Below are 19,130 nucleotides of genomic sequence, written 5' to 3'. Positions count from 1 at the left end.
GTGCGTGGCATGCACCATCCGAAACCTGCTTACCCCTTAAAGGGGTGCTGAATCATTTGTTTTTGCATTCCTCGACCGAGAGTCCTTGCACCAGCAAAAGACACCAACCGGAGTGAAGCTCAAACCTGCAACCCCTGAAAATCGAGGACCACAGATTTCAGTGGGAAAAGCAAGCCAGGACACCCTTCCTTTGTCCTATCTTGATGGGGAAGATTCGGAGTAAGGGGGTAAGTTATTGCGCTGTTAACAGACCTCTATACTCCCATTATAAGTCAATGGGCTTATAATAATCCTATTTGTAACACTATTGGCTTTGCCATTACTTGCCTTGGCAAGACTTCTGACTGTTGGGGATAATTTTGGGCACTTGCCTACATTGAACCCTAACTCTAGGAACACATCAGTGGACCCCAGAGACTCTGCCTGCATTTTTTCTTGCATCATAAGTTCTGTGGAACTGTATTCTGAACAATAGGGCACAAGGCCCCAGACAATTTAGGGCTGGACAATTTTACCTAGGTACCCTCTCTGTGGACCTTTTGGTGTATAATACTTACCTGTCCATTCCTTTGCAGGAGTATTTCGTTTGTATTGTGCATTATAGCCTGGTGAATGTATATATGTATTTAGTTTGGTAGTATTGTGTGATAGGTTTACCTGCTTGTATTTATTTTTCTATAGTTTGTTTTGGTCATAATTAAATAACTGTATTTTTATACATCCTGTCTAAGTGCAATTTGTGATTCCCATTGTTTGACCTCATTCTCGACCATTACAAGCTCACCACCTCTGAAGAACTTAGCCTAGACCGCCTGTTACTGATGAGAGAGAGGGAGAGAGAGAGAGGGAGGGAGGAACAGCGCTGGGGTCCTACACATTCAAATGGAAACCTTTGAACCATCTCTGAGCTGTGGAATATTTATTGAGCCATCTGTGACACCAAGTATTTAAGAGTTTCGAGTTTCTGAATGGAAAATATCCATTGTGATATAACAAGGCTATTTTACCACACTCACTATTACTGCTCCTTAGAAATTCTACTCCAGGTTTCAAGTCATTTTTAATGGCTGCTTAATGAGGTTATCAGTAGTCAAGCCCAGTTTACTTACTGGAGGCACTATCAATGCTTTCTCTTCTTTCTGAGTCTTGAAGGTCGATGTGATAGGTCTCTCCATTTTCTTTAATACCAAATGATGCACTTGGTGTTGTAACCAGATGCTCTGCACCTGGAAAAAAACAACATCAGCTGCAATTTCAAGTTTATGTACCAAACTGCATAACAGCCATATATGCACATAACCAAAACTTACTCAAGCTTCCACACTTCAGGCATGATTTACAGTGTTATTTAAATTCAAGAGGAGAAAAAGGTCACCAGTTCCACCAGGAACGAGAAAGACTCATGAAACAATGTCTTACACATCCAGACTGAATGTAACCAACTCTATAGAAGGATTTCTAAGATTTATCCTGCGGTCAGAGGTCTGAAAGGTGACAGTGCTAAGTCAGCCTGTCATCCTTCCAAACAGAATCACTGCTGTGTTAACCACATCACCAAACTATGAGTTTGGCCTTGATGGGGAGCACTTCCCTCCACCATAATGCTGGAGGTAAATCCCCCATTAAGACCAAAATCGGCATGGAGTCCAAAGGACTCCAACATTGGGGACTAGCACTGCCATAACACCACTCAGAATCCCATGGTAAGTTCACAAAAACGAGTGGCAGTAACGGTAACCAAATTTTTTCAGTGACTCAGTGGATTTAACGCTGAAATTACCGCCAAACCCATTATGAGGCAGTTAGTATGGTATTCTGTTTCTAAATGTACATGAAATGTGAGAGTTCATCTAGAACTCAAGAGTAGGTTTTTAATGCAAGGTTGTAGATAAAACATAAAGGTCTACAGAATGACAAACATCAAAGTAAATATGATTAGTTGGTACATTTGATCAAAACTGGTACAAAGCCAGAACTGTGTACTAGTGAAACAACAGGGTTTTTAAGTAGTAAATACCCTCAAGTTTGGCAATAATTAGGCAGAATTCCACCAAATTACAGCCAAACTCGATTACTGTTACTGCCACTTGATCGGATGTAGGGCAATGTAAATCCCCATTTTTGGAGTCCCTAGGATTCCATGGTGATTTTGGCACAATTATTACCGGTGGTAATGTAGGTGCAGTAATGCCGCCGATTTTTGATGATTTTTGGTGGTATTCACCTGCAGCTTTTTGCTGGAGGTAAATCCTCCACTTCTGTCAAACTCGTAGTATGGCGATGTGATAATGGGGCAGAAATGTAACAGAATTACCGCCGTATTACCACCATTTTCACCCACATCACTGTACTTGTAATGAGGCCCAGTGTCTTGTAAAAGCAAGGGCATGACTTTTCCAAAACCTATGGGTAGGGCAATCCACCTGTTTCTTAACTCGCACTGTTAACCTACCGAGACCCATCCTACATGAGTTTGTTACAACAGTATCGAACTCAGGTCAACACCATGCACTGTGTATACCATGCACATGCACCTAAAATGATCCACACAGAAAATCTGCAGCCCAAATTACAAACATATATGCAGCACATACATTCATTTTGCCAGGGGGTGAAGTGAATCTGTGTAGTACAAGGAGCATGGCATGTGGCTGCCCACCTGTGTTTACCAATTAGATACACTTAACTTGACATTTTTCCTGTAGCCCACACACTTCCTACATGAGTGGTGCATATGCAGAGTACAAATCGTACAGCTGTATAATATGTGTGTGTCAAGCACATGTACTTAACATGATCAAACGAGGAATGCAGTGGCCGATGTTTAATATATGTGTGGGAAGCACTGAGTGTACCTCACACATGCATTCCACTGGGCCTAGTGCCAAAGTCTTCATATGCCCATATTCAGCTGTTATTTGTCCAAAACTGCTGTAGGCACTGCCGCTCTATGCCCAAGAAGCTACATTTATTAGGATGATATTTATCTAGAACAGACCTGCACTGGAGTGCTTTACATAGTAGCAGGCAAGTGGGATCCACTCAGATGCATGCGTGGGGGTTCAGAGAGTGTTTGTCTTTGCAAATTCCATGCCACAAGGATTATGTTGACAAAGTTGAGAGGGGCTTAGAGATACCCTGAATGGGTTCTGTGCCCTGTAGTGGAGCAATGTTCAGGGTCGCGAATTGTAGGCTAGGGTGGATGATAGTCAACAGAACATTTTTATGTTTTTTCCAATGTTTATAAAGATGGGGAAGAATCTTCGGTGAAGTGGTGGCATGAGTTCCAGATTACAAGACACAGGCTGAGGAGGTGTTTTCTATCTTTCCTATGTATCTCTTCTGGGTTTTGGGAAGCATTGCATTTGAAGCGAGAGTACAGCTAGCTTGTCTGTTGCAGTGATATCTTTCTTTGGTATCACTTGTTCTACTCGATCTCTCCTCTGCCTTTGACATGGTCAACCACTCCATCCTCATAAAACGGCTCCATGATACCCTGGTTATCTAGGAGCGGGCACTGGACTGGCAGACCTCCTTTCTAACTGACCATTCGTCCCAGGTTATTGAGGGCACTTTCTCCTCTCTACCGCTTTCTCCACCTGTGAGGTCCCTCAGGGCTCCAACCTCTCCCCCTGGCCCTTTAACATTTACCTGGCTCAGGTGGCACTCCTCATTTCCTCCCACACCCTCCAGTGTTACGCAGATGACACACAACTCATTTTCAAGCTTCCTGCTGACCCGCTTGCATCTTACATCATCCTGAGCTGCCCAGCTACAATCCAGTCCTGGTGCACTCCCAACAATCTCTGCCTCAATGCCAGAAAGATTGAGATCCTTAATATTGGGACCCATGCTCCCTCTTTCTTCCCCTCACTCTGGCCATCCTCTATGGGCACTCCCCCTTTTCCTTTTAAAAAAAATAAAACAATCAATCAATCCTTCATTCGAAGCCAGAAACCTTGGAGTCATCTTCGACTCCTCTCTTTCCTTTATCCCTCACATTCAGGACATTGCCAAGAATTCCAACTTTCAACTCTTCCTTCTCAAAGGAATTCTCCCTTTTCTCACTTCCCCCCAGAAACTCAATGTTACCAGAGCCTTGGTTCTCTCTAGGCTTGACTACTGCAACAGCCTTCTCTTGAATCTACCCTATTCCTCTCTACGACCCCTTGAGCTAATCCAGAATAAGGCAGCAAGACTTTTCCTTGGCCTCAAGCCCAGGGAATGCATCTCCCCTGCCCTAGAAACTCTTCAATGGCTCCCAGTTGCTGCAAGGATCAAGTTCAAATCCCTCTGCATCATCCATAAGGCTGTCTGGGGCCAGGGGCCGCGCTATCTGTAGCTTGCTCTTACTAAATACTCTCCTTCTAGACCTATATGTTTCCCTAGTACCAACTCTCTATGTGTCAAGCGTTTTGCTAAAGATGGCCGAAGGCCGATCTCTCTCCTCAGCTGGCTCCCTCTTATAGAACAGCCTCCCCCCTCCTCTTCGTCTTGAGCCGGACCTCCTCAAATTCCAAAAGCTCCTCACGACTTTCCTTTTCACCTCCTCCTTCCATTCCTCCCTCCTCTGCTAATATCACAGTCGCTGTGATTGATGACCAGGGCCCTTATTTGTCCTTCGTGGCCCTGGCCTTCCACACCCAATCGCCCCAGCCTCTGTTTACACACAGCACTTGCCTTGGCACTTATTGGCCTTCGCCACTGTAGGCCAGCACCTATCCACCTATTTTTTACTGATAAAAGTTCCTTAGCACTTCCTACACTGGGCACTTACACCTGCTGCTCACTCATGGGCATGGGCACTCCAGCACTTACCCCCCTCTCCCTCTTCCCCTCTCCTCTCCCTGCACTTTCACGCTCTGAATGCTCACAAGGCCTATTAGGTTTGTCTTTATCCTCCAAGTGTATGCATTGTTTTCTATCCCATGTTCCCTGACCATTTCCCTGCTGGCGCTTTGAAACACTATTTACTTGTTGTATAAGCGCCTAACAAATGCACAATCAATACATTTGAAGCAGTGTAAAGTGTTATTATGGATAGCTTTACAGAACATGAAGAAAGATTTAAAATGTATACGTGCCTGAAGGGGAAGCCATTGCAGCGCATAACATGAATGATAAATAATGAAAACAAATATCTGCATTGAGCTACTTTATTTGGTTGGGGGCAGGGTTTTATTTGTCTGAAGAGACACAGCTGCTATCAACCGTGTCCTCAAAAGTTCTGGTCCAAACTTAGCCCTTAGTAAGCTGAAGAAGCGCAATACGGCGAGCGCTTTTTCTTTAAAGAAAACCATTAATGAATACTGTCTCGTCGTATATTCACGGTTAAACTAGAGACTATAAATTCAATCAGACACGTGAGAATTCAACCCATTATGCAAACCGAATGACAACACGACATGGCTAACGTTTTCAGTACTATTTAGTACTTTTTATAGTATGCAAGTGCAAGCAGGTTAGCTTATTAACAATTTGGTCTTGTAAGGATTAAATCCATGAAGTTATACTAGAGAGTGAATTTCTTTAATATTTCTATGGTGTGATTAAAAGAGCACAAGATATTTTTGTGTCGCATCAGCCGTGATTCTAGGAAGATATGTACACATGAAACTTGAGGAAATGCAGCGCTTTTTATTAGCGAATGCATATCCGTAATATGCTCATTTGGCAGGTTGGGACTGAACCCATGAAATTTCCATGTTTCAAAAAGACTACCTAAGCATTAAGATACAGACATTGGGTAAGAACAAACCATTGAAACTAAATTTGTAGCATACGGTATGTAAGAATGTTTTAAGGATCAATACTTACGTTTTATTATTTTTGTATTTTTTTATTTTGCATTGTGTTTGTTTATCTATTATATTTTTGTATTTTTGTTTACCTAATACAGCCTTCCCTCTCCCCCTCCTATCATGTCTATGACAATGGGCATCATGACGTGAATTTTATTGGGGTATTAACGTGAAATTTAAATGGCTATTGTTCTGTCATGAAAATGCACACTCATGTAAATGTTCTTGTTTTATGTGTTTTTGGGGACTGGATTGTTTATGTTTTTCATCCTTTGGCAACTTTGAAATAATATTTTTCAACTGTATTCTGTATATAACATATGTGTTGTATCTTTAAGACTAGCCCTGATTTGAGAAAGGTGTCTTCATCGCCGAAACACGTGTTATCACAAAGGGCAACTGCACAGAAATATATACAAAAACACCACCTAACATTGATTAGAGTGGTCTTCACTAGTAAAAACGTGTGGGCCTTAATTCTTTCTTGGTGCATGAATCAAATAATAAGCAACCTTTTACTATGTTTTCTGACATTTAGTTTGCCCCTGAATTAAACATATCATGTGAATTACGTCCTTTGCCCTTTGCAAACTCCACTTCGCTTTGTAACAGGCATCTTTGAAAGCTACTGTTCTACTTAAGGTTGGGATTTATCTTCACTTTTCAGAATAAGCTCTGTTTTTGTTGGGTATATTTTAAAGCAAACAGTGGATGACCAGGTCTGGAGGGTATGCTGGCAGGATTTAAGATAATTGCGTTGACACTTTGAGATACAATTGTGGGTTGTTGCCGTATTTATGTAGAGTAACTTCATGTCTTGCACATATAAAAATGTTATCATTGGGGAAACCATGGAGCACTGGAGGACTCTGCAGTTAATAGGACGGAGAAGGTGTCAGAATTAGTCTAACTGTATCTATTGATGTTTTTCTAAGGGGATAGATGTTAAACAATTAAGTATGGTGTTGGTGATGAACATGCAGGCGGAGAGCGTAGAGGGCAGGGACCCGAGTGTCCAAAGTTGCTGATAGATCGAGGACAGGAAAACGGGATCCCTCATGACAGTGATTCTTAGGACAGCGTCGACAACATGGGCTGTAGCTGTTTCAGTGCTGCACTGGGTGATGTTAGGGAGATATTTGCACAACCCTTTGGTGAGGGCGGAGCAACCATCTAATTGTATGGTAGAACAGGTGTATGTGATGGTGCACATGTAACAAGTCACAGCTGCAAAATTCCGGGAGACACGAAGTTAAGCTCCCAAATGTTTATCGGTCAGGGTTCTGCGTGACAACCTGTATCTTCTTTTCTTAGGGATAACGGTACAGTGATACTCAGGCACTAGCAACCCAAGCAAATAATATTATTTAAAGTACTAACAGAATAGTAAAGTGAAAAGAATTAAATAAAGGGTGCCAAATAGGCACACTACTGGCTTTGTGTGTGTGTGTGTGTGTTTGGGGAGCAGTGTGAGAGGGGAGAGTGTAGGGGGATCAGTGAATTACAAAGAGTGAGAATACTTGAGGGGGTTAGTTAGGTCGAGAGAGAGAGTCCAAAATGCAAAGAAAGCAGCAGAGAGCGCGAAAGAGCTAAATAACGAGAGCGAGAGAAAGAAAACAGCAAGAGCGAGAAAGATAGGGTGACAGCATGCATGAGAGCGAGAGAGAAAAAGAGTGAGAAAAAGGGAGCGGGGGAGAGAGAGAGAGAGAGAGAGACAGAGAGAGAGAGAGAGAGAGAGAGAGAGAGAGAGAGAGAGAGAGAGAGAGAGAGAGAGAGAACAATTTAATTCCATATCAGTGTAACATCTAGAAAACCACTTTGCTCACCTGTGGGGTTAATGATTTTCTCTCTCCTTTCAGTGTCCTGATAACTGGTAAAATAATTCTGTCCCTCATCTTTTATTTTGAATGAAACAACTTCGGTATTCATCACATGCTCTGTAATTAAAAGAAAAAAACCCAATAAAGATAACAGTAAATTATGCGTACTTCAAAGTGCTCTCACATGACTTAGTTATTTTATAGGAAATAAAAATACCTATTTTCCAGTCTTATTATCCACAACTGTGGTACTCAATTTACAAACTCAGAAGGGTAAAGCCATGATTCAGCTAGGTGGAGTTTGGAACCTTTGTTCATGCTGTGCTCCTCCTATTCATAGGTGCGCACTCTACATGTTGAGTTAGCCACCCGTCCCTAGGGCCTGGGTCTTGCGAAGGCAGGGAGGAGACGCGTTGGATGTTGCAATGTACAGGCCATGGGAATTTAAGACCCCACTCTTGCTGATGTCAGAAAAAATGCACACCATCATCTGAGAAATGTGCAAAATTGAACTGCTGCCTCTCCTCATTGTGGTAGCAACTAGCGAGGAGCTGACATTCTCAATAGCAAACTACAAAAATAGTATACAATACTACAATAGGTCAGCACTGTGGCATTGCTGTTGGGTCTGCTCTGCCATGATGGATCATTCGACTTTGATCCATGGGCAGAGTTTGTGCAGTGCAGTGAATGCAGCAATGGGACTGCTTGCTGCCTGGTAGCCGGTGATCAGCATCGTTGGGAATGGGCACTAAGGAGCCCGTAGTCTGGGACTTCATCGGGGGATGTGTTGGGGTCCTATCTCTGATGTATGATCTGCCCTGGTAAGACGTTTTCATTGAACTGAAATTGTGGTCTTTGTGGATTGTGTACTGAGCATAATGAAGTTGCTCCCGCTCGTTTTCGTTCTTCAGTTCCCTGCGTTATATCTATGCCTGGTTTTAATCTCTGCCTCTCACCCAAATTTGGTGACCGATTCTGTGGGGCGGAGTGTCTTTATTTTGTCCCCAATATTCATTTTGCTGGGCTTCATCATTTCTGTGTTTTGGATCATCATGTTAATTTTTCATGCTGTTTGTGTCTCTTCTTCTCTTGTTCTTGCTTTTCTAGTTTTCTGTGATTTATTATGTCATCATTACTTGTTATGTGCAATCACATTAATTTATTTTAAAGATCTTTGGTTTAAAGCACTATAGAAGCAAAAATAAATAAAAATAAATGAAATAACAATAAAAAGAGGAACATTTTGTTGAATAGTGTAGTTCACACCAAGTACCTGCATCAGGGCTAAGCAATGAAGCGGACGAGAAGAATAAATTACTTACCAACTGGTAACGTTCTTTCGACTGGATGTTCCTTCAACATATTTCTCATCTTTGACATGTAATGTCCAGCTTCGGAAAACTTTTTTGGCAGAGGGCGCCCTGCGTCGAGTCGATGTCCCTCAACGGCCTCTGTCGAGGGCAACGTTATCGGATGGTATAAGTAGCATGAACAGCGCCGTTGGCCTCAGTTCTGTTTTTCCCCTCCTTGTGTTAACTGTTAGTACAGGCGGGCAGTAGTCAGCCTTGTAAGAACGAAAGTTGTAATAACACGGGAAATTCTACAGAGGGGTAGAATGGGAGGGCGATGAGGAATACGTTGGAGGAACATCCAGTCGAAAGAACATTACCAGTTGGTAAGTAACTTGTTCTTCGAATGGATTGTGTCCTCCAATGTATTCCTCATCTTTGACAGACTCCCACAGCAGTATCCAAGACTGAAGGAGGGTGGAGAACTTAGAATTGCCAATTTTCATAGGGCAGAGTAAAGTATCGCCATACCAAAAGCGACGTACTGAGCGTGGGAAGTATCCAAGCAATAATGCTTAGTGAGCGTGTGCAACGATGACCATGTTGCAGTTTGAAATGGGTACTCCCCTTTGCAGGGCTCCAGAGGAGGCCATGTCTCTGGTGGAATGAGCCCACAAACCCTCTGGTGGGTGTTTGCCCGCAAATCTGTTACATTCTGAGATCCCAAGGGTGATCCACTTGACAAAGTCTGTTTTCGTCCAGTATATCCCATAAAGAGCTGGTTGTCCACTCTCATTTTAGACAGGCTAGAAATATAAAAGCTTAAAGCTCTTCTAGGGTCCAATCTATGGAGTCTTTCTTCCTCTTTACTGGGATGCGGCGGAGGATAAAATGCCAGCAGAACTATTTTTTTATTTAAATGGAAATCCGATACAACTTTAGGCAGGAGGAAGGGTTTAACCCTCAACACAACCCTGTCCTTGTGGAATACAGTGAAGGGTGGCTTGGAAGAGAGTGCATGCAACTCGCTCACTCTATGTGCAGATGTTAGAGCAACTAACAGTATCGTTTTAAAGGTTAATAACCTCAATGGACATGTGTGCAAGGGTTTGAATGGTGCACACATTAGAAATTTTAGAACCAGGTTGACGTCCCAAACTGGAACCTGAAAAGTAGAAGGCGGGAACACGTTTGTGAGCCCTTTCAGAAACTGAATTATCAAAGGCATTTTGAACTAGGAACATTCTTACGATGAGCGCTTGAATATGGAGAGGGCTGCTAGATAACCTTTCATGGTCCCAATTTGAAGACCTTTGTGTGCTAATGAAAGCAGAAAGTATAGAACATCCGGAGTCGAACATAGAAAAGGATCAACATTCTTTTCCCTGCACCAGTCGCAAAATGTATTCCAACGGCAATGGTACAGAGATTTTCTTGCTGGTCTTACCGAAAGAAACACCTCCATCACGTCATCCAGGAGGTCCCAATCCTTGTATCTCAGCCTTTCAGACACCATGCGTGGAGGCTGACAGTGTTGACCTCTTGATGGAGAACCTGACCCTCCCCTTGCGAGAGAAGATCCTCTCTTTGTGTAAGGCGTATCTGAGGACATATTGACATATCTAGAAGGTCTGCGTACCACGTCCTCCTGGCCCAATCCGGGGCAATTAGGATCATGCGGCTTCCGAACCTTCTCAACCTCCTGATTACTTGAGGAATGACGGGGATCGGCGGAAACACGTATAGGAGTGGGAATTCCCAATCCACCACAAACGCGTCTCCTAGAGCTCCTCTCGGAGGAAATTCCCTTGAGCAGTATCTTTCGCACTTCCGGTTGACCGTGATCACGAACAGATCTACCTGAGGGGTTGCCCAAATGGGGAAAATCTCTTGAAGGACTTCCTGAGCTAGTTCCCACTCGTGGGAGACTGTGCTCTGTCTGCTCAGAGCGTCCGCCGTCGTGTTCTCCCCCCGGCCAAGTGAACTGGCGATAGGGAGATTCCATTTTGAATTGCCCAGTACCAGAGCTGCATTGCCTCTCTGCACAGCGGTAGTGACCCTACGCCCCCTCTCTTGTTGAGCTAATGCATGGCCACTATGTTGTGCATCATTATCAGGACATTATTTCCCCGTTGAGAGGGCAGGTAGGCCTTCAGTGCTAGTCTAATTGCCCTCAGCTCCAAAAGGTTGATGTGTAGTTTGGACTCCGATGGAAACCAAAGACCGCTGACTGTGAGAATGATGGCGTGGGCTCCCCACCCCGTTAGTAAGGCGTCCGTCGCTACTGTAATCTCCGGCCATGGTTGCCAAAAGGGTTCTCCCTTCATAATATTGTCCTTGCAGGCCCACTACAGAAGATCCTGTGAGACTCTGGTTGTAATCTGAAGTCGGTCCTACATTGTTCCTGAGAATTGGGACCATTATGTTCTTAGAGCGCATTGAAGGGATCTCCTTCTAAGGCAGGCTTCTGGCACCAGAAAAATGCAGGATGCCTTTAGGCTGAGCAACCTCAGGAAATCGAAGGCCGGAAGATTCTGGACACTCTGAAATTTGGTAACCATCTGAAGAATGTCTTGAACCCTCACCTTGGGTGGCAAGCTCTTTCCCAAGGATGTGTATAATACAGCCACGATGTACTGGAGCTGCTGGGAAGGTGTCATCTGTGACATTCTTGAAATTTAGGGAGAAGCCCAGTCTGTGAAGGGAGTGGCAGGTGACTTTGAGATGATGAGATGTTCCAAGGCTTGTTCGGGAGAACGCGCCCTGATCAGACAATCATCCAGGTAGGGGTCGACATGAATCCTCCCTCTCCTGAGATACGCTGCCACCACCACCATTAGTTTGGTGAAGACCCTCGGGCGGAGGTTAACCCGAATGGCACCCCTGTGCTTGAGATGGATTGGCACATGGAAATAAGCATCCTGCAGGTCCAACGACAAGAACCAATCCTGTAATTGGAGGTCCCAGAAGGATCTGAGAAAGTGTGAGCATCTTCAATTTGTCTTTCCTGAGGTACTTGTTCAAGTATCTCAAGCCCAAAATGGGTCTCAATCCTCCGTCTTTCTTGGGTATCAGAAAATAAGGGGAATACCAACCCTTATTCTTCTCCGATACAGGTTCTATAGCACCTTTCCCTAGCAGGGTTATTATTTCATGCACAAGGAGCGGGTCTGGAATCCTCAAAGAGTGTTTCTCCAGTGGATTGGTGTGGGGCTGCATTATAAATGGTAGGCAGTAACCGTGGGATATGGTCTACAGAGCCCACGCATCTGAAGTAATGGCTCACCATTCTTCGAGATGCTGAGACAGTCTGCCCCACACCAGTGACACCTGACGCAAGCTCTCAAAGTGGTTTTGAAGTGGTTGCTGTAGCCGTTAATGGCAAGGAAGTAGCAGCTGGAGTTGGATTGGCACCTTTACCTCGTCCACGACGAGGGAACTTTCGTTGGCCTCTTTGACTGGCCATTCATCTCGCCTTTCCAAACGAGGAGTAGTAGCGATAGGATCGCCCCCTCCATGGCTGGACGAAAAGGCTGAGCTTGCCTAACAGCGGCCCTTGAAGATATGGCAGCCGCCTTTGAGGTCTGCAACCTCTCAAGGCTCTCGTCAGCCTTGCTGCCAAAAAGGTGAGCCCGTCAAATGGCATGTTGATAAGACGAGCCTGCACATCTGGTTGAAAACCTAACTTTCGCAACCACGCAAATCTGCACATCATGGTGCTCGTGGCCATGGACGCTCTAACGCTGTCAGCAGTGTCGAATCCAGACTTAAGGGACTCACACACGGCTTCCTTGCCGTCCTTAATAATAGCCAGGAAGCCGTCCCTCTCGTCCCCTTCTGGAATATGCTCCAGCGCCATTGATATGCACTCCCATAGAGTGTACGAGAGTTTTGCTAAGGCACATGTGGATTTGGACGACTTCAGGGCCATACTCCCAGCTGACAATACCTTCCACGCCCATTCATCTACACGCTTGTTGTCCCTTTCTGGAGGGATGGTAGGGTATGCCACCTTATTTGATGTAGCTGTGGCTGCCTGCACCACCAGACTCTCGGGAGTGGGGTGCATGGACAGATAGCCGGGGTCGCTACTGGAAGGGCAGTATTTTCTTGCAGGGATTTATCCACCGCAGGGATGGTGTCCGGGGACTCCCAATTTTTGGCCACCCCATTATTTAAAGCCACATGAAAAGGTAAGATTGGGTCTGTAGGTGGACCTTGGATATCTGTAAGGGCATCTTAGACAAATTGAACCAGAGGTCTAGCCCAGCCTAGATATTCCACCACCTTGGACATCAGGTGATGATACGAAGAGTCAGCATGTTCTCCTGGCTCTGGCCTACCAAACTCCATTTCAGGAGATGTATCAACACCACTGGCATTGTGCAGAGTGTCAACAAGGTCTCTCATCCTGCCCTCCACCGAAATAAGACATTCCGGTACATTTGGAGTTCCAAATTCAAGGCCAAAGGGTACATTCTCCTCCTCAGACCTTTCTTCTTCTTCAAAAATTGAAGAAAGGGATTTAAAATACTCCTTCCTTGGCAAAGGGGTATATGTTTTTTCACGAACACCCAAAGGTGTAGTAGGTTTCAGAGAAGTCTTTGGTTTGGCACCCTTATCAGCCTTCCAATGATCTGTAGGCTGTGCTGAAACCACCAGAATTTTCGGCGTCAATGGTTTTGGTGTCGATGGCGTCGATGATTAGAGAGTTCCCCTCGACGATTTTGATTTCGAGGGTTGTAGAGGCTTTGACGGCATCGAGGAACTCGAGCACTCGTCACGTCTCGGGTGACTTTTGCTCACCGGAGAACTTGAGAATTCTCGATGAACCTACCTTCGATCACCCGGGCTTGAGGGCGCCCGAGTGTCAGGGCAGGAGCGCTCTCTGCCGGCTTCCGAAGAAGGCGCGGACGAAGGATAACCCTTTTCAAATATGTTCAGCATATCCATGCGGAATGCCTCCCACTCTTAAGATGCTGAATGTTTTGGGGGTTTTGTCCGACGAGGATGGCGACTGATGGTGCCGTCGCCTCGATCCCTTTTAAAAGGAGGAATCAGTGTCATGGCCTTCCCCCAAGCACCACAGGCAAGAACGATGTGGATCCATGATTGACATTTTCGAATCACACTCCTTAGATTTCTTCAAGCCCATGTGAGGTGTCGTCGGGGTGGAGGATGAAGACATGTCATTGAGGAATTGTGTAGCAAATAATTACTAGCAAGGCATGGCGATTCTCTGAAGCGAACACATTTGCAGAAAAATTGAACTGAGGCCAACGGGCGCCGCACGTACTACTTATATCACCCAATGATGTCACCCTCGATGGAGGCCTTAGAGGGAAATCGACTCAACGCCATTGACGCATGGCGCCCTCTGCCGAAAACGTTTTCCGAAGCACCTGAAGCTGGACGTGATTATCAAAGATGAGGAATACGTTGGAGGACAGAATCCATTCGAATTGTCACTTTAGCTAGAAAGTTACCCGAGAATTGAGAAAAGGGATACAATGGGCCTCATTACAAATGTGGCAGTCCGGAAAAAGGGTGCCGGTAAGCTTACTGGCACCCTTGTTTCCGGAACGGCACACTACGAGTCTGCCTGCCGGGTAGTCTGTGGCCCTGGTAGGAAGACTTGTCACGGAAGCACCTGCACCATTAGCAAAAGTGCTGGTGCTTCCGTCTCCACACTCCCTTAGATTCCTATGGGACTCTATGGGAATGGATAGTTACAAAATCCGGCGCCTGACTTCCCGCGCCGCCGGGACTTGTAATGTCCCGATGGCACCGGGAAGTCAGGCGCCGGATTCGGTGTTACGAGGTTGCTGCCAACCTCATAATAAGGCCAAATGCTGATCTCAGAAAGGAAAATCATTGGTAGGATAAAACATATCCTCCTATCCTGATGACCCACAGGAAAATAAAGGATAACCAAAGAGAGAAGCTCAAAGAGCTTCCAGCAACACTGCATTGAAGGTGCTCTGTGCTGCAATAGGAAAATACAGATGCCATAAAAAGATGGAGGAAAGCAGACTCCATCAAGAGAAACCAAAAAGGGTTCTCAGAGTCACCACAGAAAAGAATAAGTGAGCGAGGAAAAGGGTTCCCACTCACTCGGGAGAGTCAGACAAAAATCCAGCAGTCGCGCAAAATGTTCCTGGAGACTCACTAAGTGGGGAGAATTACACACATGATGGACGATCTAACTAACATTCACCCCTCCCAGACAAAGGGACAGGAGGATCTAATCCACCACTCCTGGATGAACTTCTAATTCCAGTCTGTCAAACCCTCTGGAGAGTCCATCAGCATTCTTATGTAGGGACACTGACCTATGCTCTATGGTGAAGTCAAAGCCTTGAAGGCTTATGGACCACCTGAGCAAGTTAGGAATTTCCACCTTTATCTGCATCATCCATCTCAGAGGCTGGTGATCAGTTTGATTTCTGAAAGTAGTCCCATACAAGTATGGTCAAAACTTCTTCAATAACCACAGAATAGCAACACATTCACGTTCAATTGTTGCCCACCTCTTGTCCCTAACTTTTAGCTTTCTGCTGATGAAACAGATTGGGAGTTCACTGCCTTTGTTATCCATTTAGCTCAAGACTGCCCCAAAACAAGGAAAGCCTGAGTCTAATCTGGAGCTCTCAACACTGGAGCTGTGCTTATGGCATCTTTCAGACCCTTTCTTTCAGTCAGGTATTCTTCTGCTCATTTTACCTTTTTAGGGTGCTTGGGAGAAGAAATGGTATTTAGGGGTGCTGCTGTTGTTCCATAGTCAGGAATGGCATTTCTGCAGTGGCCTGTTCGGCCTAAGAAGGCTCTTACTTTTGAATAGTGGATCTCTCCAATCTTGTACAGCTTGTACTTGGCTGGGTAAGAGCTTTATTTCACCCCCTCCTACCTTGTGTCCAAGGTAGACCACAACTTGGCAATTGCTTGCTTTGATGGTGAGATTGGCCTGCTGAAGGGCCTGGAACACCTGGGTAAGAAGGGAAAGATGTTTCTCCAAAGTAGGTCTGAACATCCAAGTATGCCATGCAGAAGTTCTCCAGGCCATTCAGAACATGGTTCACCAATTTTGGAAGGTGGCAAGTGCATTTTTCAGCCCAAGGCATTACTCTAAACTGGTGGAGACCCTCTGGTGTAGAAAAAGCAGTTTTCTCCTTGGCAAAGTCAGCCAGCGCTATTTGCCAATAACCTAAGGTCAAGTCAAATGTAGTGAGGAACCTGGCTGAACCAAGTCTGTCCATCACGTCATCTATCCTTTTTAAACGATGGGCATCAGTCTTGGGGACTGCATTAAAAGCCCTGTAGTCCACACAAAATCTAAGCTCCTTAGATCCTGCCGTTGGCACTAGTACAAGTGGACTAGACCATGGACTGCTGGAGTGTTCAATTACTCTAAGGTCAAGCATCTCATTGACCTCTGTCTTTATCTGATTTCTCACATTATCTGACATTATGGCAGGCAAACTAGCACCAGTGTCAGACCATGGACTGCTGGAGTGTCCAATTACTCTAAAGTCAAGCATCTCATTGACCTCTGTCTTTATCTGATTTCTCACATTATCTGACATTATGGCAGGCAAACTAGCACTAGAGTCTATGGCATACTGCCTCAAAGGAGTCAGGCCTGGTGTAAGTGAAAAAAGAGGGTCAAACTGCTTTAACAGAGCTTTGCACTCTCTCTGCTTGTCCAGGTTTAAATTAGAAGATAGTTGGACTCCTTCTGTAGACCCTTCTGAAGGGCGCCCCCTAAGAAGATCAGGGAGAGGTTCACTCTCCGCCTCTTCTTAATCAGAAGCTAAGAGCAAAGTTCCTTGTACTGCTCTGAAACAACAGGCCTTCAGATGGTTGGTGTGAAAGACACATGGGGCCTCCTTGGGGTTTCCCCCAAGTCCACAAATAATTGACCTCTCCACGTTTTCCTACAACTTTGAAGTGTCCTCACCACTGTCAATTTGTTTGTCCCCCTCTAGGTTGAAAAGACCTGTCTGACATTTGACCCAGTGTTTTGAGTGTGTCATGGTCCTTCTTTGCTCTTTCTAAAGTCTCATCAACTTGTTTCCCAAAATGGTACGATTCCTCAATGGGCTTGTGTAATAATCTGGCTTGAAACCCGAGCCTCTCAACCATGCATGCATCATTTTATTACTGTTGATCCTGCAATCTGTAATCCTACTGTGTCCGCTGCATCAAGGGTGTTCTTTATTTTAGCGTTTGCAAATTTCTTTCCTTCTTCAATAGTTTTCCTTAAGCAAGTCCTCCATGTCATCCAACTGCGTCCTGTTGTGTCTGAACATTAATGCTGTCGCATTGAGTATTCTACGATCGTAGGCAGCATTTGTTGCTGCCTTCCTTCCAAAATGATATATCCACCTACTTTCTTTATCTGGGGGATATTCCGTATTGGTCACTATGGAGTCAGGTGACAGTTGAGCATTAATGTATATCGGATCTGAATTTGAGGATTAGTGTTTTTTCTCTGCCCTTGTGTTAACAGGTTTCAGGGAGACCGGTTTAACTAGCGTTGGGTTCACCCTCTTATTAATGGCTGATAGTAGTGGAGTGCATTGGGCTGCCATCTTTTTCTCCTCTAAAACGTCCTCTATGAAGTCTGTAAAAATACGAAACTATTCAGCAGCTCTTTGTAGGAGGTCTGAATAAAGAAAATTGTCCTCTTTTGGTGAAGAGGATACTAGGGTTTCTACTGCATCCAGGGAAGGCATTAAATATTCCTCCTGTCACGTCCCCCATTACAGCTGCTCCTCCCTCCTTACACTTACCTGCAAAGGCAGTCACGGCACACACATCAAGACGGCAGCATCCTACCCAACGAGTGAAAACACCAGCATGCAATCCGGGTGTTTTCCGTCCTTCATTTCGTTGGCAGTTGCCACGGAGACTTTCACGCAACTGGCAACGTCCCCGGTCTTCACGATCATCCTTGCGACACATAGAGAGACTTCCACTGCAACCTCGATCATCCTGCATCACGTGATCAAGATCACATGACAATCTTCATGCTGCACGCTTCCGTGATCCACATCACGTGACTGCCTCAAACGAGTTCAAAAGCATCCGAAAACACGGAAGCAGTGCTTCACAGCTGATCTCGTGAGGATATTTGCCGTTTCTTGTTTTTCCATTCAATTCACGTTTACTACGACCTCGGACTGTACAACGGACTTGATTTTTGCCTTCTCCTTGGATTTTGGAACTGTTTCCTGTATGACCTCAGATTGCCTTACGGACTCGATCTTTGTCTACTCCTCGGAATTCGGAACTTCTGTCCCTTAGGACCTCGGACTGCTCTACGGACCTGATTTTTGCCTATCCCCTGGATTGCTTCTGATCAATCTCTCTGGAACTTTGGATCTTTGAATTCTGTACCTTGGAACTTGTGCTTTCAGGTCTTTGCCATCTGACCCAGTTGTTATCCTCCTACTAGCCGTGCGGAACGCCTGGTCTTCCAGCCCTCGACCTCCTGCTACCCACTACATTCAAGGCACTGCCGTCATACACTGGGGTAAGCCCTATTCCAATTAGTGTTTACATTGCATTTCTTAAGTACTGCACCTGTTTAAATAATCACCCATTGCCTTACAGTGGTCTGGGGTTCTTCCGGTGTTCCTGGTTCCTGATTGACGGCTCACAACACCTGTGGTCTCAAAGATTGCACAGGCAGTTTATTTCTCCTGCCTGTGCGGTACTTGGGGACGGAGGTAGGATAATCTGCACGACCATCAAGATCAGAACACCTCCAAATCCAAATACTGAAACTCCTGACGAGAGACAGAGTCTGTACTGTACTTAAATTCCTCCTGGTCTGTGAAGTGTCAGAATGAGTGTCTTCTAGGGTATAAATGTTAGATCTTTTAGAAGGCGGTCCCTCCGCTCCCTGGACCTAGCTGATCTTGTTCTATGTCTTTCCTGGATTTCCATGGAAGCCATCATTTTAGACAGAGTCGGCCTAATTTCGACCCTGCCGGAATCCTGCTGGTAAACCCGCCAGGATACCGTAAAATGTTATTGCCGTTTCCGGCACTCGGTCCGGCAGCATTGCCGCTGGATTCCGAGTGCCGGTGTAAATCCCCATTCATGGAGTCCCATAGGAATCCATGGGGGGATTTGCCGTCATTGCCGGCACGGACAATACCGGTGCCGGTAATGATGGCTTTTTTTGCTGGGTGGGCATCTGCATTACCTCC

General features: G+C 45.2%; 1 protein-coding gene across 5 annotated transcripts in view; it reads right to left on the bottom strand.

Moving 5' to 3' along the window:
• The window catches only part of LOC138567511 (uncharacterized), a 530,120-nt gene that overhangs the window by 94,344 nt on the left and 416,646 nt on the right, over window positions 1-19,130 (bottom strand). For all 5 annotated transcript variants that reach the window (XM_069645777.1, XM_069645778.1, XM_069645779.1 and 2 more), the window contains exons 12-13: window positions 7,628-7,738; window positions 1,110-1,226 (exon numbers count right to left, since the gene is read on the bottom strand). In XM_069645777.1, the coding sequence (XP_069501878.1) occupies window positions 1,110-1,226; window positions 7,628-7,738 (228 nt within the window). The remainder of the gene's footprint in view (window positions 1-1,109; window positions 1,227-7,627; window positions 7,739-19,130) is intronic.

Source organism: Ambystoma mexicanum, chromosome 2p (genome assembly GCF_040938575.1).
Source record: "Ambystoma mexicanum isolate Mex_15411 chromosome 2p, UKY_AmexF1_1, whole genome shotgun sequence".
In the NCBI taxonomy this organism is placed as follows: domain Eukaryota; kingdom Metazoa; phylum Chordata; class Amphibia; order Caudata; family Ambystomatidae; genus Ambystoma; species Ambystoma mexicanum.
The sequence above is the reverse complement of the archived record's forward strand: the minus strand, read 5'-3'. Positions and strand labels throughout refer to the sequence as shown.